The 22,806-nt window shown below is 35.0% G+C and overlaps 1 protein-coding gene and 2 long non-coding RNA genes across 3 annotated transcripts; 2 read left to right on the forward strand and 1 right to left on the reverse strand.

Annotated features, from left to right (window-relative positions):
* Window positions 1–4,608: 4,608 nt before the first annotated feature.
* On the reverse strand, window positions 4,609–6,165 carry LOC111881851 (putative UPF0481 protein At3g02645). The gene has a single exon (XM_023878240.2). The coding sequence runs from the start codon at window positions 6,163–6,165 to the stop codon at window positions 4,609–4,611; it is 1,557 nt and encodes a 518-aa protein (XP_023734008.1).
* Window positions 6,166–7,215: 1,050 nt separating this feature from the next.
* On the forward strand, window positions 7,216–9,547 carry LOC128126274 (uncharacterized). Its single transcript, XR_008224057.1, has 3 exons — window positions 7,216–8,268; window positions 9,333–9,393; window positions 9,489–9,547. It is a non-coding gene; the product is annotated as an uncharacterized LOC128126274 (long non-coding RNA).
* A 64-nt stretch (window positions 9,548–9,611) lies between these two features.
* Window positions 9,612–10,480, forward strand: LOC111881918 (uncharacterized). The gene is made up of 2 exons (XR_002846992.3): window positions 9,612–10,041; window positions 10,121–10,480. It is a non-coding gene; the product is annotated as an uncharacterized LOC111881918 (long non-coding RNA).
* The last annotated feature ends 12,326 nt before the right edge of the window (window positions 10,481–22,806 follow it).

The following is a 22,806-nucleotide window of genomic DNA, read 5'->3' on the forward strand; positions in this document are numbered from 1 at the left end:
TGGTAGAGTCAATGATGTTTCTGATTGCGAGACTGATTACGATGAGACCGATTCTGATTATGATACCGAAGAAGACACTGAAGGATATGAGGAAGATTCAGGTTAGAATAGTTCTTATGTAATGTGTATTTGTAATATATGTTTGTAATATGAACTTTATTTGGATTTCTAGTTTAAATAGAAATGTGTATTTTTATGTAATCTGTATTTGTATATCTTATAGTTTTTCTAGTTTAAAATTGTATTTATATATCTTATAGTTTTTCAGGAAATGATGAGCATATGGATTTTGTTTATGTATACCATGGCTGCTGTCATGGGTTGTGGACATGGGGGAGCCGGAGCTGAGGACCCACCTTTCCCAGGTGGTAGAGGTGCCGGTCAGCATGAGCAAGATGGTAAATATTATTATGAATTTTTATTTAATATTTTTGTTCATTTATTATAAATTAAATATCGTTTCTAATAATTTTTAATTATATTTGTAGTTGAGGAACGTGCCCGAAGGAAAGTTCGAGGCAAAGCAAAAAACATAAAACTTGAAAAAGCAATCTTACGGAACCAGGGGAAACCAATTAGCTTGCACTATGATAGGGATATCACATTTGATCCCGTCCGAGAGCCGAAAGACATGTTTTTCCGAGAAGTTGGAAAGACAATGTGGCAGATGGTCCTGTTTGACAAATGGACTTGGAAAAAAGTTTCCCCTTCAATACAGGATACCGTATTACAACATTTAACGGTAATTATTTATTTAAATATATTGTATATGGTTAACTATAATTGTTTTTTACTTGTTTAACTTATTATTATTATTATTTTTTTGTAGAGAAATTTTGATCTGGATCAGATGTACCAGGATGTACAAGCTAATCTGTCATTGATAGAGAGTTTTCAAGCAGCTTTGTTAAAAGGTTATCGAGAACGTAAAGCTGACGCAAAAGAATATTTTATGTCCGTTGGAGGGTATGATAATATCCCGTGAGCATTAGCCAATCCTCCGGAGGGTATGCTACTTGATAACTAGGCGAAGGCAGCTGAGTATTTTCAAACGGACGAAAACAAAATCGCATCAGAAAGGAACAAAAAAGTCCGTGAAATGCAAACAAGTGTGAATCGTGGGGGTTCGAGCTCGTATAGCAGTACTTGCTGTAAGAAGGTACCATACGATACATGTAATTATTTTTTTAAAAAATAATCTAATATTTAAAGTTACACAGAACCTTAAAAGAGTGGAAACGTTTCGCAAAGCTCATACCGATAAGAATGGTGTATTTGTTACTGCTGAGGCGGAACAACAATACGTAAGTATTTAATTATAATTTTATCATATAATTAAATATTTATTTATACTTAATTATTACTCACTTTTGGGCGTTATAGAATCGGTTAGTTAAAGAGCTGTTAGAAAAAACTCAAGGTAAAAGTGAGTTAACCCCCGCTCAAGAAAGAGCTGCATTCGAGAAAGTATTAGGAGAGCGACGCGGCCATATTAGAGGCATTGGCCTTAAATCTTCTGCTCTCCCACCGAATCCACAGCCTTCGCAACCATCACAACAAGCATCACAACCATCACAGGTAAAACTATCTACTTTGGTTTTTGTCCCAAGTGCAAGAAATAGCAATCTACTTTGGTTTTCTATCTTAGTTTAAAAACAACAATCTACTTTAGCATCGTACAATGCATGTTGAATTGGTAATTTTGGTTTTGTGGTGATTATTTGCTAAAAAGTTTGGTAATTTGGTTTTTGTCCCAAGTGCAAGAAATAACAATGTACTTTGGTGTGTTGTATCTTAGTTTAAAGATAGCAATCTACTTTAGCATCGTAAAATGCATGTTGAATTGGTAATTTTGGTTTTGTGGTGAATATTTGCTAAAAAGTTTGGTAATTTGGTTTTTGTCCAAAGTGCAAGAAATAGCAATGTACTTTGGTGTGTTGTATCTTTGTTTAAAGATAGCAATCTACTTTAGCATCGTAAAATGCATGTTGAATTGGTAATTTTGGTTTTGTGGTGATTATTTGCTAAAAAGTTTGGTAATTTGATTTTTCTCCCAAGTGCAAGAAATAGCAATGTACTTTGGTTTTTTCTATCTTAGTTTAAAAATAGCAATGTATTTTGATAGTTTTTGTTTATGTTTGACAATCTAACTTATAAGTTTATATATATATATATATATATATATATATATATATATATATATATATATATATATTATTGTTGGAAAATCTTCGTGCAATGCTCAGCGACCCGTCATGTAGGGATGAACATTATTCATTTTTTCAATCCCACAATAATCAAGGAAACGATGGGGACGGAGATGGTGGTATGTAAGGATGCGTTTTATTTGCTTATGTTATCATGCTTTGCAACTTGGTAGATTGTAAAAATTTGGTTGTTTTGCTACTCAGATATTATGACTTTTGTTATTTAATTGTAATTGGATGTTTGTAATTTGCATTGACACTATTATGTTTGATATTTAATCGGATGTTTGTTAACAAGTAATTTGTAATTAGCGTCGACACTATTATTTTTGATATTTAATCGAATATTGTTATTACTGGCGACACTTTTACTGACGACATTATCACCGCCAACCAAAATCATTTATTAAAAAAAAAATGAAAACTGTTATTACCGGCGACACTGTTACCGGCGACACGTGTTATTACCGGCGACAGAGCTCGTTAGCGGCGACACAGTCAATAGCGGAGACGTTGATCATTACCGGCGACATACTGACCAACAGCAACGTAGCAGTAGCGACGACTCATTACCGGCGACAAGTCGCAGCTATTAGTATTATCGGCGACTTTTGGGACCTTTACCGACGACTTTTGTCGCCGGTAAATGCCTTTTTCCTTGTAGTGTTCGTATCTAACCATACTTATTTAGGACAACCTTGTGATGTATGTGGTGAAAATGTTGATAGGTATGATGAAATGGAATGACATTCAATAATTTTTAGCATTTTAAAGTAGCTACATATGACTAGTTGGTATTTCGTAGTTTAAGTATTTCAATTTTTATAACTTGTAATTTTCTTGTGGTCTGAATTATTATGCTAGACAAATTTTAATTTATAATGATATTTTTAGTGAATGTTTCTATTTATATAAATGTTTGTATTTATTTTGTATATTTCTGAGCATTATTAACTACATACATCGTTTTTAATACCACATATAAACATATTTTTACCAACACATGTCTGACTCGATACCTACACATATACTAACATTACCTACACATAAAAATACTATTACCCACACATAGTTTTAAGACATGTGATTGACCACGTCATCCTTGCAGACCACGTCAGCGGCCATGTCAACAGCCACATCAATAGCCATGTCATTGGCATCTCCAACAAATCAAAATATTTCTACCCACACATACTTATTACTTTCAGCCACACACACATGTGTAGGTATGTATTACTCTTTAGCTACACATAAACTATGTGTCGGTAATGATCTATTTCAACAGGCATGAGCCAACATATAGTGATACTTAACTTATGTGTAGGTAAAACTTATTACCAACACATATGAGTCTTTTACCAACACATAACATGTGTGCGTAAAGGCCCTGATTTCTTGTAGTATATTTCCTCAAAAGTAACTAATGCCAAACTCATGCGCACCGGTTATCTTTCTTCCTTGAAGAATCGATCAAGAGGAAACAAGACACCAACGATGAAGAAGTAGTGATCAAGAATAAAGACGGCATGAGTTCTTCTCATCTAGAAGATTTTTTGTAGTTCAGGTTAATGAGGTCTTGGAGGTTTTTGGAAATCACGTGTTTAAGGTTTTCACATATTTAATTAGGTTTAATCCTAATTAAATTCATTTGGTTCAATTTTTCTTTAATAATATAGAAAGGGTAATTTGGTACAATCACCTTTTATTTTGATTTTTAAATATATTTTTTTTGTATTAAATTGATTTATACCCCTTTAAATTATAATATTTGATATAAATGTGAGTTTAATAGGTTAAAAATAATATATTTGTAATTATGAATTTTAGAAGGATATAAACGTAATTCTCAATGTTTACAAGGATATATATATGAAATTTTTCGTTGTCTTTTTTTATTTTCTTTAAACGACAAACTAGTTAAGCTACTCTTAAATACTACATATGTCTTCTAAAAGACTTGAACCCATAACCTCTTATTTGAAAAAGTCATTCCTTAACGTTAGCCATTAGGCCAAAGGCCTATCGACAAACATGTCCTCTCTCATCTGGTATAAACCAATATGAGTTTGATACTTTGTTGTTATTAATTAGTCATCAGTCAAACAAAACTTTAACAAATTAATATGATTGTATTGTACTTGATTTATCAAACATATTTAATACAATGATTATCGAAAAAACTAGTTTTATTTATTTTGTCTTTTTTAATAACAGAAAACTATTTAAAGTACAACCTAATGGCAAGACTACACCCAACCAACATAAATCTTGAGAACTCAAATGCTCCCTCTTCTTTAAAATCTGACACGAAGCTCATATTTGAACCACACTTGAAACAAATTAACAAACAAAATAAATAAACAATATGTGATAAAAACAAATGGAAGCATAATAGCTTTGCCTAGTTGCTGCTGCCAACGACCTTAGGACAGCCATAGAACTGACAAAAGGAATACAATACCAGCAACAACAACAACAGAATCGTTAAAAGACGAGCGATCACCTTCCACAAATAAAAGAATCTCTTTTTGATGAACTTAAATATCTTCACAACCAACCTCTTCTTATAGTATTTATTAATATTTGCGACAGTCTTGCTATCAGAATTCCTTGTTGCTTTGTTCATCCCATTGAAAAGTTCTGCAATCTGGTTATTCGTTAGGTCACCTTTAATGATTCCCTTTTGCTTTAACAGTATAACATCCTCAGCGTTGTCGATAATTCCACTTATCAGATCAACAAATTTTGAGATTGACTGGCTGGAATATGAATAGTGCATAGCGTTTTCATAGGCTACCAAATTCCTCAAAACTACTTCTGAATTAACATCTAAGGTTATTACAGGCAAGTATAAAGTAGCTTCTTCTTCTACAAACTTAATGTCCATTATACCTCCGTTTGTGGAGCTAAACGTTATCCCTGCATAGTAGTGTAAGGTAGAGACACATGGTATCTTAATCTCCTGCACCATAGGACCTTCATGTTTACCAGAATCATTGACTCTCTTTAAGCCTAAGAAACTCAATATTTTATCCCATGGCATGCCTTGTATAACCTGGAACGGCTTGAGGATTTTTGTAGCAATCCCAAATTTCATGGCTATTTTTGTTATTAAATCAATATTATCGCAAACAGAATTAATATCATCTTCCATTACCTCTGTTTCCTCTGACTCATCTTGTTTCTCTTCTTTTTCTTCATCTGGAGGAACTCTTTGGGTATCAGAAAATCCATTGGTAACAATCAACTGATACATTAAATCTAGTAAATGCAAGTAGGTTCCTCCATGATCTTGGCATGATGAAATTGATGGCAATTTGAGAGGAGAGTTTGCGCGACAAAATTGCTCCATCATATGAAGCAACTCGACTACATCATCATACTTTTCAGACGAATTGTATTTCAATGTTCTATAAATTTCTTTCAATAAAACAGACGGGATTTGGTTCTCTAAAAGCATTAGGTCTCTAGAAAGAACACTGGCTGGTAGCATCTTGTTATCTTCAAGATTAGCAAAGTGGTCTTGCAAGATGTTAAGCAAAAATAAACCATCTATGGCCATAATCCAAGATAAGGTATTGTCATTGAAGTCCAAGTAGCTATGGTAGCAACCTCGGATAACAGGGTCGAGTTCTTTGATTTTACTGATTAATAACTCTCGAAACTTGATGTTTCCGAGATGAGCACAGGTTTGGTTGAAAAGTGATTTTGCAGTAGCAATCTTGTACCTTTCCATATCATATAAATGAGGATCCATATGATGGTATGGACCTAAAGCAATCACCTGAGGGAAATAAGCATCAGGTTTAAAAATGGTAACCGATTTTTGAACAGTGAAAATACATATAGGGTTTTCTTCAGAAATGTCTATGGTGACTTCCTTGACGAATTTCTTGCGAATTTGATGAATCCATCTTTGTTGTCTGGACATGGAAGATAAACTTGTGGTGACGGCCATGTTTGGACTTTAGTTGATATTTGAGTCACCTGACATGCAACATTATTGCTCATTTATAGGCTTTGCTGCTTTATCTTACGTGTCTGAAATTTTCGTACATACCCTGCCTAATTTCCTAAAATGGGTTGTATTAGCTTTGTATAGGTTTTAAACATGTAAGCAACGTAACTGAAATTGTTACGTGTTACGTGTGATAATGCTACTAAAGAAAAGTTCAACTTATGGGTCCTTAAGAGGACACTTTCTTGGAAGCAAAAGAAAGAATTATCTTAATGAAACGTCAACCTTATACGATCAGCAAGATAATGAAAGTCAATTTTTTTTGACCTAGTAAAAGAGCCTAGAGGAAATAAAATATATTACAAATAGATACCAGCACGAGCCCAGAAGATAAAACTGCCCGAGACCATTAAAAGACAGGATACCGTTGGTTTAATGGGTTAAAAATTTAATCCTAGCAACACAAGATCCATGACACGATGACGCGATCCATAGGATAGATGGCTTGTTGAAGGAGAATCTTTTCAAATTAAAAAAAAAAAAAAAAAAAAAAAAAAAAAAAAAAAAAAAACCCCACAATTGCAAATAGAAACAGGTTGTGAACGCTGCCTTTAAGCTAGCCAATCGACGTGATCACACACTAGGCCTCGGAACATTAGGACTCGTAAAATGGATAATGGGGAATATACGATGTCTTGTTCAAATCTCACTACTAGAAACCTGACCTTCAGCGACAGAATCAGCGACGGATTCAATCTGTAGCTAATCAGTGAGGAAATATCGAGAGATCCGCGATGGAAAACATAAAGATATGGACCAAAAAAACTTATACAATTTTTGAGAGGTATTACCAAGCGATTAGCGACAGAATAGTAATAATTTATCGAACAAAAAACAGTCTGTCGCTATTCTATCGCAAATTAACTCCTTTTAGCTAGGGAACAACGACGCATTGCTTAAAATCACAAGCCCTTTTTTCTTGGGCCTCGCCAATCCTTCGTAGAAAATCAAAAGCCTCTTTTTTTCTTTATTTCTTTTACTTCCCGCTTTTTTTTTTTTTTTTTTTTTTTCGTTCCCTCCTTCTATTTTCATTCCCTCCGATTTCTTCCCAAGCCCTAAATGATTTCTTCTTGAAGCCCTAATCAAACCTCTATAATATCGACTGAAATCCACTCCTCCGCCTTGAAAAATCACCTCCACCGCCGTCCACCTGCATCGCCCCTCTTTGCATCGCTCTCTGAAGTACACTTGAAGCTCGTCAAAGGAAAATCTCAGAAATCACATCCTCATTGGCTTTCCACTCGTTTCACCCCCCTTCCTTATTGACTCATTCGTTTCCCTATCAAAGCCATTCGATCTGATTCGATCTGTTGGTTTATCCATTACTGCTTCAGATCGTGTAAACTCGAGAAAATCTAAAGTATTCTTCATCAGCTTCCAATTCTGGTTACTTTCTAGTAGTGTGTAAGTTGCATTTCCATGTAGAACTCTTACTTCTCTTTCATTTCTAGCTTATATCGCTGCTCGTTTTCTAATATTTGCCTTCTTTAACTCTTTAATTTTGGTTTTCCTAGTAATTATCATCTTAACTCTAATTTGTATGTTCTAGATTATATAAATTAGCATATGGATTTTTTTCTAGATTTGAACTGATTCGACAAGGGGATACCAGATTGAATACTACTTCGAGGAGAAGAAGTATAAGTTTTCCTTACCGCATGATGTTAAGATCATAATTAACCCTTTTTGAGTCTGTTCTTGGTGTATCAGTTTACTATTTTGAAATGTTGATTTGATTAACAGTGGTTGATATTCTGACATGATGATTGATGAAACAGATTTTCGAAGGCAAGGTAGTTTGATATTGAGAAGAAAAACAAATATGGTTGATATTATAAAATGGAGGAAGGATTATGGTAGACACAACCATGGAGTGCTAAAAAAAAATTTCATTTCATTTAAATTGTGTTCTGGTGGTGTATAGTTGTTTTCCTGTTGTTATGTTGTGCCAATTTCATTTCATTTAAAAAGTAAAACCCTTGTCTCATATTTGTGTGTTTTGTTGTTAGGGGCATGGTGGTCTTGTTAACACTGGCGAAGCAGGTACCATTTTTGTGACCAATTTTCTTCTTGTTTTCCTGGTAAATTGTCCATCTATTGATCTTTTTTGTTACTGAATCATGCAATAGTACAAAGCAACTATAATTTCCAGTTGTAGAACTTATATATGATAATGAAAATGTACAGGGTTTGATGTTCATCAGAAGTTTGTTCTAGATATCTAGTAGCAAATTAAATGGCTTAATTCAGTATTCATCTTAGCACCAAGCTTTGTCAATTTCTCTCATATCTAACACATATTTTGTTATCTTCTATAAGGGTGAAGAATCCATGGAAGTTAATGAACTTGGAACAATGTTGTTTCACTTATATGTTTGCATCTTACTTTCATTTCGTTTCTTTCTATTATAATATTCCACCACATCAAATTGTTTTGTATTTGCATGTTATTGCTATAAAGTTATAACTATAAAAATAACTATATGTAATATTATTTTTGTTGTTTAGGTGGTGGGATACAAGGTGTAATTTCTTCCAATACTGAGAGATCAAGAACTGATTGGACAACAGAAATGGACATTTTTCTGACTGAGTTACTGTTACATCAAGGGCAAAAAGGCAATAAACATGATAATCCATTTTTAGTCCAAGATTCAAATCCTTTTCAATTTTCATCCATATTTCATGTTTTTGTATCAATTTTGGTCGATTTCTCAAGTTAATTAATCTTTTTTATTGGGGGTGGGTGTGCCAAAATTATAAATTTATAATATAATATCATAGAACTTAAATTTATAATAGAAAATTGTAAAAAAAAAAAAACAAGGATAAAAAGTCTTAAGTTGAAACAAGAACCAAAATTGATACCAAACCATGAAAAAAGGACACAAACTGAAAAAGATTTGAATTATGGACTAAACTTGTGATTTTGAGTAAAACACAAGGACCAGATCTATAACTCTCATTCTCTTATTTTTATTTGTTTTCTTTTTCTGTTTAGTTTTGTTTTTCATGGACTTTTCTCTAAATTAACATTACATGATTGTTATTAATTATCTTTACATGAATATTATTATTTATATTTTCTTCTTAATCTAATTTTGTAGGATTTTGTGTTCAAATATGTTCTCCTATTTCAGTCAAATCCTTCTTTGATCCAAAGTTCATGTAAGTTCTTTCCTAGTTTTTGAGCTAAAAGAGAACTACATCTTTTTTTGTAAAAGATCTTTGAGTTGCTAGTTAATGACTCTATTTACATGTAGGTTTTGGGCAGAAAATATCAAAACAAGCTCCTTGAAATGCTTGATGGCAGATACTTTTATTGTTTTATGAAATAATACTTCATTAATATACTTATATTTGTTTTTCATATTTGTGATCAGTGAACTTTCATATGTCTTGGGTGGTACCTGTAATTGTGCTTATAAAGAAGGTTAGATCGGCCATTTAATTTTTGGTCGGAATCGAAATTCAATTTCATTCCAGTCGTCCCACTTTGAAAGTAACCCAATCAAGAAAACTATTCATGGATTCAATCTTTGCAAGAAGTTATCCCTGTTCCTCCTGGGACAAAGTCAAGATTTATTTTAAGTGAAATAAAGAAGAACCATTTGAAAGTGGAACCTAAGGGCCAACCTCCGATTCTTGATGTAAGTTTGCTAGTGGCATTTATAGTACTATTTTAACATGCTATTGTTGAAATTATAGATTTATTCTAATAATATGATAAATTGATATCAATAACCCTTTTTTATATATAAATACAATGGGACTTGTACAAGTCTGTTAAAGTTGATGACGGTTTCTGGAGCTTAGGTATGTACATTTAAAAATGTGGTATACTTTTATATTTTTTTTTTCTTTCAAATGACTCATCTTTTTGTTTCTTTCACAGATGATCAAAAATCAGTCTCCATTCTTTTAACAAAACAGTATCAAATGGAAGTTTTTGGTGAACCTGAAAACAGTAATCTTGCTGGACCCTGAAACAAGTCTTGTCCTTCCATGGGATTTAATAGGAATCGGAATCCAATTCCATTCCAATCATTCTTTTGGATGCAAGATATGTAGGAATGGAGAATATGTATGATGAAATGCAAAATATGATAGGAAATTGAGAATTTTGGTACATTATATTATGAAATCAAATATCAATCAATGTTTAACTTTAGTATTTTAATGTTAATGTTTGTTTTAGATTGTATATTTATTTAATACTTATGGATTTAAATGATATTGGATTGGGATTGAGTAATTGTTTGATGTTTTTGGTACTCATTTTGTTTTAGATACGTAATACAAAAAAAAAATTATATACATATTAGCGAGGGATCAGCGACAGAATATAGAAAAAAAACAGAGATAGAATTTTGCGAGGGATCAACAACGAGAATAATTTTATTGAGTTTCGTCGCCGATGTCATAAATAAACGTGTTAAGTGACGTAGGGATCAGCGACAGAATATAGAAAAAAAAACAGAGATAGAATTTTGCGAGGGATCAACGACGAGAATAATTTTATTGAGTTTCGTCGCCGATGTCATAAATAAACGTGTTAAGTGACGTATTTGCGACGGATATTCCGTTGCTAAGGTTGTCGCAAAGAATAAGTAATCCGTTGCTAAATCCATCGGTAAGTCATTAGCCACACTTAAATTAGCGATGGAGTATGTCTGCCGATGATCCGTCGCAGACGTCCTTTAGCGACGGAATTGCGACGGATTGGTCCGTCTCTGAAATCCCTATTTCTAGTAGTGTCTCTGGTGTGGTCGGTTTAAATTAAGTGTTAGTATCTCTGACTGTACGCTTTAAGCTCGGACAAGGAAGCTACGGTTGGCTGGAACTTTTAGTCAGCGGTTCTTGGAGGATGATTTGGAGAAGACCTGTACCTGATGGGGCAGAAAAAGAAGAATGGGAGCCCTTAACAACAATCATCTGGCGGGTTAAATTGAATAGAATCCCTTTTGTAAGAACTATATATGTAGAAGACAATATCATAATATTTTTTTAATTAATTTCCCCTTTATAGAACCAAGACATGGAGGTTGACAAAAGAAAGAGGTTTTTTTTTTAAAAAAAAAAAGGTGCAGAGACCACAGACCAGTTGTTCGACTATAGCAGACTTCTTTCTTTCAAGTGGATAGATGCTAAATGTACCAAAGATAATATACATGGGTGATGTGGTTCGCCAGCCCTTGTATAGACTTACCAAAGTTGTGTCCTTCGTGTATTTGCTAGTCTCTAACAAAAAAACCAAAAACAAAAATCAGACGCCTTCGAAAAAACTTGCTCCATAACGCGGTAAGGCACCTTGAAACGTTATTTAGCCGCCACGTCCGCCACGTTTATGACCCCACCCCCCTCCCCCGGGATGTTTTCGTAACGACTATACCACGTCTCGCGCTTTGACGTGCCACGGCGCCTTTTAGAACCAAGATATATATATATATATATATATATATATATATATATATATATATATATATATATATATATATATATATATATATATATATATATATATATATATATATATATATATATATATATATATATATATATGAACCCTTAATCATAGTCGAACATAACTTCCTTAAATGTTAACCATAACTACTCAAAATTGCTTACATAGAGTCTACCATAACTTCAAAACCCCTGCCCCTTAAGCTCTACTCTAAATAATACTTACGGGTGTTTGGCAAAACAACTTATTAACTTATTAGCGATTCCACGCTACTATAAGCTAACAAAGTGTTTTGATTAAAATAGCTTATATCGGTTACAAAATGTTTTCGATTCGTATGATGTCCTTTTTAAAATTAAGAGTTACATTGTCACACCCCTGAACCAGACGGCGGAATCGTCCGGGGGCTCGTATGACTAACAATTGAATTATCATCACAATAAATATACATGAAACATAACACATTCATCACCAACATTACATATAACAATCAGCATTATTCACATCAAGTAGATTGTTATAAGTTATATAATTTCAAAGTATTAAAAGTACGATTAGTGATGTTACACAAAATAAATCCATTCATTCTTGAAAATCTTCCTACTTAACGATTACCTGAGAATACAAGTTATTTTGAAAACGATCAACATATATAATGATCGTGAGTTCATAAGTATGGGTGAATAAAAGTCTTTGTATCTTTCGTAAGAACCTAGAAAATCCGATATTTTCTGTAAAATGTCTAAAAATGATGTGAAAATCAAGTATAAATGCATGTGTGAATTTCATAGTTGTAACATATATGAATGTAGTTTAGATTTCTTGTATTGTGAGTAAGTGATAACTGTATATGAATATTTTTCCCCAGAAAATCCGATATTTTCTGATTTATAACAATGTCGTCGTTCTTGTATTATTAAATAAGTTGTTTTGTATTGACACAATCGAATGGTTAATCTTCGAAATGTTAAATTTGGTATTGAATCTCTATATGAGCCGTTATAACCATGCATGATAATGAATAGGTTGCCAATCTTGGCATTTTTCCAAATGCCGGTATTGCTCAAGATTTTGTCGCCCTAGACTGGCCTAATCTAGTTGTAGCAAACAGCTAAGGCGTGGGGGGTCACCCCGTATAGATCTATACACAAACTCCCGCTCTCCCTCGTGGAAACTCTGGTTATAACTACAGGTTGTACACTCATAGGTGCCAACCCACATGTCTCACTAGATTCTCAACCCTTTGTACTATGTTTAATGTTTGCGTGTATGTTGTATGTTTTCATATTTAAATGGTACATATATAAATATACGAAGTTCAGTGATTACGAAAAAGTAAAGTTACGATCTACTAGCATGTGAATTCCATTTCAAGCCCAATTAGCATGTAAATGGACCACAAAGACCCAATAACATGTAAGAGGGTAATTTGGGCCTAATAGTCATGTGAGTGGACCACCAAGGCCCAACAAACATTGACCCATAAATCAGGTCAGATTAACACGTAAATGGGTCGCAAGACCCAATAAACATGTCATGGAAAAATATTGGGCTCATTATACACTTAAATGGGCCCTTAAGGCCTATTGGCCATATAATGTGAATATTAGGCCCAATAAAATAATTATCGACGTATTTCATCCATTTGTTATTGTTCAGTTGTTTGTCTAAGCTCGAGGTTTACCAGATTGATGATAAAATGTCTTCTTTTTGTAAAAACGGCATATTGGCCAATAATCCTCAAATTTTCAATTAAGGCCCAAAGTTTTGTAAAAATAGTACTTTAGTCCATAATTTATAAAAATTTGTAATTTTCTCCCAAATGTTTAGAATTTCACGGATTTAGTCCAAAAATTTATATTTTGACATTTATGGCCCAGTTTTGCAAAAAATTACATTTTCAGCCTCTTGTTTGTAAAAATTGTCACTTTCGGCCCAATTTAGATAAAAGTTACAATTTTGGTCCAATTTAGAAATAAATGTTATTTTCACCCCAAAATTTGGTTTATTTACATTTATGATTCAAACTTTGGCCAAATAACATTTTTAATCCCAAAACTTTATTTTCTTTTGCAAATTTGGGCCCAAAACCATGAGGCCCAAATGTTTGGCCCATTAAGCTCAAATTTACATTTTTGGCCCTTTTGAAAGTATGTTTATCATAAAAAGCCCTTTTTATACAAGTAGGACCTCTTTGGTCCCTATAAAAACATATATGTCACTTTTTTCCCTTATCTTTTATTTTCTTGACAATTTTGACCCTTTACAAGGTTTTTGTTCTAAACTTTTATATCTTAACATATAATCACTTTTGAATTGATAATATGATGTATAAAGTGTCTTAGTTCATGGATCTTTTCTCAATGTTACTTTTAATATCAATATTGTTAAGATCTAACACATTTTCACAAAATAAACTAAGAAATCACACAAGACATGCATATAACACATAGATATACACATTTTACTTGCATTCTCCCCCAAAAATCATATGAAAACCGAAAACAAGGGGGTATGAACTAACCTTTGTTTTGATGTTTCGGTTTTGCAGAAGAATTAAAGAGATTTTTGGTCTTAGCAACACCTTGAAGTAGATCTCGAGCGTATGGGGTTTTCTAAGAGTATGATCACCAAAAATGTTTAGGAGAAGTGTTATTAAAATAAGAATGAAGTTATATGACTTGGATATGTAGGAACTTACCAAAGAAAGATGATTTTTGGTGGAAATCTCCTTGAACAACCCTAGATCTTTGAAAATTTGGAGAATAAAGGATGATTTCTAGAGAGAGTGTTCTTGAAAGATTTTGGAAAGAAAATGAGGTGGTGAAAGTGAGGGTCGACCGAAAAGAAGAAGAATAGAGGAGAGAGGGAATGAGGTGATGTGCATGGAGATCCACCATGCAATAAAGAGGTGGCAAGCTCTCATGATTCCTCTAATTTCCCTTTTATTTTTCTTTTCTTTTCCTTATTGGGCCGAGAATTGGGCTTAAGATGGATGAAATTGAATTAGTTTGGTCCACTCTTGGTTTTGCTCGATTTTGTGAAACCCAATAAATATGTTTCTGTCCATTGGGCCGTTAAGTGTATTCACGACCTGATTTGACATAAAAGAATGGATTTATAGCCTATTAGGGTTAATTGGATTAGTTATGGTCCAATAAGGCCCATTAGGGTTAGAATGAATCATTCTAAGTCCAAATGGTCCAAATGGTCCAAAATGTTACAGGTTTGTGAATTGGGTCCATTTAGAATCCAAATAGGGTTTCCAAGCCCAAAATAGTTCAATTGAATGCTTATTGGTCCATTAGGCCCAATAAGGAAATCCCAGTCCAATATGGATTCAAATCGGGATTCTTAGGGTTTTCAGACTCTTTGTTGAACATGAAAGGTTAATTTAAATGAGCATTGGGTGATATTTACTTAGAGTATATGTTTTACAATAGTTGAATGATTACACGAGAATAGAATTTCCTAGCTAAAATGCTAGTTATGACAGTTAAATAGATCATTGCTTACTTCGTTGATACATGCATTACTATACGGGCATGATCCCCTTTGTTTACAACTTGTTGTGCACAAACTCCTTTTATAACAGCCCAAAAATCACATGGAAAAAATATAGTTTAACATAATCAAAACACCAATGAAACTGTATCCAATTATTTAAAAGCATTTCAAAATAAAACAATTATCAGAGTTAAATCCCAAAATAACATGTTGCGAAAAACACGGGTGTATGTGTTGTGATCAAGCCATACCCTTCACGTTTGAACTGGAAATACCTGAAACCATAAACCACGAACTGTAAGCACAAAGCTTAGTGAGTTCCCCAAAATACCACATATCATACATATCGAATGGGCCAAACATGTCATTCATACCAAACATATCAAACATGTCAAACATACCATAGAAAGTGCTATTATCATGGAACGTACATATAGTTGCCATGGGCTCCTCCCATGGTCTTTATCTAGAATGTCATGGGCTCCCCCATGGTCTTTACCTGGAATGTCACGGGCTCCCCTCATGGTCTAATATCCAAACTCCATGGGCTACCCCTGGGGTCTTCCATGCAAGTATTACAAAGACAACTAGCATACAATCTACAATACTTAACTACTTAAGTGCCAGAGTCCACATTCTAGTCTTGCATACAGATTTGCCAAGAGTTACCTCTGGGTCTTTCATACCAATGCCAAGGGTTATCCCCTTGGTCTTCCTATAACACATAAACCTAATGGGCCAGCATTGGTGCCTTCGACCCATAGTATAGTGAGGAGACTCACCTCGAATATAGGAGGTCACTATAAGATCCCTAGTTGTTGCCCTAACTACACCTCTGATCTTAGATCAAAATAACACCCAATTAGCAATCGGGTTCCATTCTAAGGTCCACCATCCATACTTAGGGTAAAATGACCATTTTACCCCTGACCCATCGTGAATCAAAGTGAGGCACAATTCCATTAACCAACATGTCAAAACCAAAAGATCCATGAAAGCCCACTAATGGCCCAATTTTCCAAATTAGGACCGACCTCACACAGGTTTTATCCTAAGCCTATAATTTCCTTAGTTACAATTCAGATTACCTCAAGTACTCCCTTAGGACAAACTCGATCAAAGACAAAAGTAAAAAAGTCAAGGTCAATAGCCCGAGTTAACCGAAATCGCCGTGTTTTCCATTTATCTGGGAGGTCAGGAAAAACCGATCCAACTCAACGAGTTTATCAATAAACTCGTCGAGTTCGCTCAATACCCAAGATCTTAATATAATAAGCACTCAATCCATAAGGGCATGACCCCAAAACGTAGATCTAACTTCCTTGAGCTGGAAAAACATGTAAAGTTGCCAACTTTACATTCATGCATGTCTAAATGAAGCTCTTATGCTTAAAATGGACTTAATAATTGATTTAATGCATGCATGACACCAAAATCCTTATAAAGCTTGCAACTTTAAGCCAAATGAGGCCATAAAATGGATAAATCTAAAATGACAACCCATGAAACACTTAAATCATTGGACAATCCGTCAAAGAACCCAATAATCAAAATAAAACCCCAAAAGAAGATATCTAATCAATGAAGAAGCAAGGTACAAGATTTATAGCTTAAAGAGACTACAATAAGTCGGGAAGTTCTGGATACAAATCCTTTCCACCAAGCTAGACACATTAACTTCAGGACTCCTTCAAATGAGTACCAAAAATCAACATTCTAAGCTCTCCACAAGCTCACACACTCAATTATGGAAGATGATACTCGAATTTAGGGTTTCTGGAAAGAGGAGGCAGGTAAGGAGGCTAGCTAAGGGACTTAAGGCCTTTAAATAGTGTGAAACACCGTAAAAATTAGGGTTCCCTTCCCAGATGCCAACTCATTGAGATAAGGTTCCTCAACTTTTCATATTGGTTCATTAAACCCGCGGCTAAAATGCTCCTCGACTCGCCAAATTAAGGCACCTCAACTCACTAAGTCCCACATAGAAATTACAAACATGGCAACCATCTCAAATCAGAAATCAAGCGTTACACCTTTGTTTGACGTCGAACGCTTTAAAAATTCAAGCGTTTGAAAATGTTCGACTTCTTGCGCCCAATTTTCACGTGACATACCCATTAGGGCCAAGATCCTCAACCCTTATTAAATATTCTGGATCCTCAACTATCTCAGGATCCCGACTATTGTCGTTACTATTTTGTACTAATATTTATAACGGGTATATTTTTTTCTTAATTAATACATGTGCAGAAATAGTCAAGAGAATACCTATTCTTAATGGAGTTTCGTCTCAACTACGCTAAAGACCTAGAATACCTAGTCAAATAACTTTCATGAAGTTGGTCATGGAGGATCCCGAAAATATCGGACATCTTGTTAGCTTGTCTAGACTATAAATTGACACTTGTATCTCGCACACAACACACTATTTTTTACACTGAGCTTACTATTCAAATTTATTCACTTGTTCTTACTGAAATACTCTGTAATTACCATTTTTTGTTAATAAAATCATCAAGGTAGGTGATCATTATCACCTCGCAAGTCTTTGTGCTAGATATCCTAGCAAGGATCATGAGTTTTCCTTGTAAATCACTACGTAATTCTCTTTACCATTTACTATTGCACAATTCGAACATCACAACCTATGATTCAATTTGGTTGATTAGTACTTGTGTAATTTTTGACGAAAACAATTTGATGTGCACCGTGGGGCCGTGGTGTTCAAAATCCTCGAAAGTTCATGTCTACACAAACGATCCTTTCTTCATCCTCCGTTCCTTCCATTCCAACAAAAAATTTACCACCTCCTCTGAGTGGACCCCTGGTTAGAGGAAAGCACCTGACACTTCTAGGAAAAACACCTCTCTAGTCACTAATCAAGGAAGTATGGGATCTTTGGGACTCCAGGATCCGACTGCTCCGGTCACTACTACATAAATATTTGCTATGATGAGGACAATGACGGAACAGATGACCCAACAACAAGAGGAGAATAGAACACTACTTAGAGTACTGGAGAGATTGAATGTGAAATTTCAAAGATCCCACGAAACGACACCCACAGTTGTACAACCAAGGATCCTGAACTTTGATAATGCAGGATCCTCAGGAAATCACTAGGAGAACACAACTCCTGGTACTATTATGTCACACAGGGGGACAAATATGAACAATCGAGCATTTATGATTAATGATCTCAATAAGCGTATCATCACTCCTAGAAACATTGATTGTAGTAACATCTCAAACAACAATATTGTCAATACTAACTCTACTAATGTTGATGCAGGAAGAACTCCAAATATGGTTAGGGAACTTTAACAGTTGGGACAGATGATCTCAAGCGTACCCGGGGTAGTCCAACTCATACCAGAAGCATCTCCAACAAGTCACAAGATCTTGAGATTTTGCTCCCGCAATAGCCGATACCGAAGTTCCTAAGCGCTTCCAGACTCCTAGCATGAAGCCTTACAATGGAACTACAGATCCTGAAGAGCACATAGCACAATACCGAGAAAGGATGGAGATCATTCCCATCCTAGGGTACTTGAAGGATGCATTCCTATGAAAAGGCTTTGGTTCAACCCTTACGGTATCAGCTCTCAAATGGCTACTAAACGTTCCTCTATACTCTATTACTTCATTTCCACACTTAGTTAATATTTTAAATAACTAATTTTCTTGCAGCAGAAACTTCAAGAAGATCACTAGTGATCTCTATCGAGTGGTTTAAGATCCTAAGGAACGACTTAGGGATTTTGTTAACAGGTTCGGCAAGGAAGCTCTAAGCATCCCCAACATCGTCATGGCGACTGCTATAAAGGCCTTCAAGATGGGACTAAGGAAGGATTCACCCTTCTATGAAGACCTCGTGATGACCGCATGCAATAGATTGGACGAAGTCAGGTGCCGAAAATTGACGTTCATAAGGCTTGAAAAGGATAAACACATCCATAAGAGAAGCAACCCTTCAAGTCAATAAAAGAATCCTAATAGGAAGGCCGAACTATCGGCCCCAAGATCCTAAAAATCGAAGCCCTACTCCAAACATGATCATCACAGGGTTAATGCCCTCAAAGATGAAGGGGAGGAAGAGGAGCTCTTTAAGACCACTGACTATTGTTTTTCTGTGGATACTTCAGGTTTAATCTATCCTATGCAAGATCTCGAAGACAAAGCAAGGTGGATAAAGAAGGATAACAAGTCCACTAGTTGGAAAGACAAATCCAAATGGTGTACTTACCATGAAGATTCCAGTCACAATGATGGAGGATTGTATATCCGTAAGAAAGGAAATTTGTTACCTCCTTAGCAAGGAGCATCTCAAACAGATCCTCGGGAGAAAGAAAGAAAAGTCCAAGGAGAACAACCAGGATGGTTATATGATCCTGGAGAAACCAGGATCTCCACCCCAAAGCCAAGATAATAAACATTATCTCAGGCGGATCTTACATTTGTGGTTCTTCTTATTCTCAAGATAAAAGACACACAAAGGTCTCTAAAACAGAGATGGAGAATAAACCACGAAAGAATACCATGATTAACAATGATAAGGAAATCACATTAGACGAGACGGACAGGGAAGAGATTTGGGATCCTCACCATGACGGACTTGTGATAACATTGTACATGGCCAACCATTTCGTCAGAAAGATCCTTCTTGACGAAGGATCCTCGGTCAATATCGTACTCTTAGACGCACTAAAAAGGATGAACATCCCGGAATTAGAGATAATGATCCTAAGTCCTCATAAGATTTAGCGGGGAAATGAAACACACTGTTAGGGAGATAAAGCTACCAATATACATAGATGGGATAAATTCTATACTAAATTTATGTGTTATTGACACTTTATCTTCTTATAATGTGATACTAGGTAGACCGGGGATTCACGAGATGAAAGTGTTTCCATTAACATATCATTGGTGTGTAAAAATGTCTACTCCATGGGGAACGGTAAAGATCATGGGAGATCAACAACAATCGAAGGAATTTTATGAAACCTCTATGAAGCCTACGACCAAACCCCAACAAGAATAACAATTAAGGTAGCGGGCACAAGTTGTTCTAGAAACGAAGGAGCAAGATGTGAAGGAAGTGCCCCTGAGCATCAAGGATCCTGAAGCCAAGTCCTCATAGGATCCTTAATACATGAGCAAATCGAGCAAGACCTGTTAAAATTCCTTCGAACCAGAAGCAAGACATCCACATGGAAACACAATGATATGACAGGTATAGACAAGAGTATTATCACTCACAAACTTAATATTGATCAATCTTTCAGACCAATACACCAAAAGAGAAGGAAGTTTGCACCTGAAAGGAATCTGATCATCCAATAAGAAGTAGAGAAGCTCCTCAAGACAAGAATGATCAAGGAAGTGCAGTTCATAAGATAGCTAGCTAACGTGGTTGTCGTACAAAAGAAAAACGGAAAATGGCGAGTCTGTGTAGACTACACAGATCTTAACAAGGATTTTCCTAAGGATCCTTTCCCTTTACCACATATTGACTCTATGATAGATACAATGGCAGGCCACGAACTCTTCACCTTCATGGATGCTTCAGCAGGATTCCAACAAATCCAGATGGAACCATCTGATCAAGAAGATACAATGTGTATGACACCAACGGGTATATATTGTTACACTGCAATTCCTTTTGGTCTTAAAAATGCAGGTGAAACATAACAAATATTGGTGAATCGGATGTTTAAAGACAAGCTAGGGGACACCATGGAAGTCTATATTGACGACATGGTGGTGAAGTCAACAAAAGCTAAAGATCATCTCAGGGATCTCAAAGAAGCCTTCGACATTCTAAACGAATACAATATGAAGTTGAATCCACTCAAATGCCACTATGGGATGAAGTCGAGAAATTTCCTTATGTATATCGTAACCAAGAGAGGAATAGAAGCAAGCTCAGAGCAGATCAAAGCAATCATCAAGCTGAAATCCCCATCTTCAACAAAATACATCTAAAGGCTAACCGGGAGAGTAGTTGGACTCAACAGATTCATTTCAAGATCCTCAGAAAGGTGTAAGCCCTTCTATGATATCTTCAAGAAAAAGAAAGGTTCAAATTGACTGAAGAGCACGAAAAAGATTTTTAGGAACTCAAAAGATACTTAAGTTCTGTGTCATTACTAGTCAAGCCTATAGATGGAGAACCACTTCTTCTCTACCTCTCGGTATCCTCAAACATGGTTAGCGTTGTCCTGGCCAAGGATCTTAATGGAGACCAACATCCTATCTACTATGTAAGTAAAAGTCTCCTAGATCATGAGACCATGTATTCTCATCTCGAAAAACTAATTCTTGCATTAGTTATTGCTTCTACTAAATTAAGACATTATTTCGAGACAATACTAAGCATGTGAAAACTAATTATCCTATTAAGAATGTTATGAGAAAAACAGAGGTGTCAGGAAGGATGGCAAAATGGTTAGTAAATTTAAGCACGTTTGACATCAAATATGAACCCAGATCCGCCATAAAATCAGAAGAATGAGCAGACTTTGTGGCTGACTTTAGTGATGATCTACAAAACAAAGTAGACACGGAAGCCAAACAACTCCTAAAAGATGAACACTTGGGAAAAAATGGACAATGTTCATAGATGGAGCTTCAAACCAAAAAGTAAGATGGCTAGGGATCATACTAAAATCTCCACAGGGGGACTCTAAAAGCTCTGTCTTCAAAAAATCTGTGTGTGTACCTGTCTTACTGGTTCCCTGAAAATACAAGTGATTTTGAAAGTGCATCAACATTTAAGTTGGTGAGTTCATCATTATGTTTTAGTGACGGAAAACTTGTCTTTGTACTTTGAAAACGCTACTATATTTCTCCAGAAAATCCAATATTTTCTATAATGAATGTAGTGTATTCATGTATGTTCCTTGAAAATGTATTTTGTAGTAGTGTACTTACTAATAGAAAATAGTGTATTGTATTTGCATTTGTATGAAAACCCTTGTATGAATGCCTGCATACCACCAACTGTCGTGTAAAGTAGTGTATCATTGTAGTGTTTATATGAAAACCTTGTATGAATGCATGGATACCACCAGCTGTAGTGTATCATAAAGTACTGTAGTTTTATTAAATAAAATAAAACCACTAAAGTAGTGTTAATCCCGTAAAATATGTGTTAGTTATACTGTTGTGAGTTTCATATAACCATGCTTGATATTACCTAGTGACCTCTACGACGTTCTTCAGGCATCTGAAAGTTATGCCATTTGTCACCCCAGGCGTACTGGCCTAACTGTAGCTAGCAGTTCAGGTGTGGGATTGTCAGTCCTGTATAGATCTATACACAAATCTCACGCTCTCTCTCCAGGAGACTCTGGTTATACTGTATAGGATTTAGTTACGTACCCTATGAATACTAGTGAAATAATGTCTCACAACCCTGTATTAACTAGTTTACGTGTAGTGTTGTAGTGTTCTCTTGTACTAGAAATTGTGTGTATAACCTCGTGGTAGTGTACTTTGTAGTGTAAAATAATTAAACATAAATATTTATTTTAGTAGTGTATACTTGTATCCATGTATTATAGTAATACTTCCCAAACTATACCTATTATAGTTTAACTAAATGT

The sequence above is a fragment of the Lactuca sativa genome, chromosome 5 (genome assembly GCF_002870075.4).
Source record: "Lactuca sativa cultivar Salinas chromosome 5, Lsat_Salinas_v11, whole genome shotgun sequence".
NCBI classification, from domain to species: domain Eukaryota; kingdom Viridiplantae; phylum Streptophyta; class Magnoliopsida; order Asterales; family Asteraceae; genus Lactuca; species Lactuca sativa.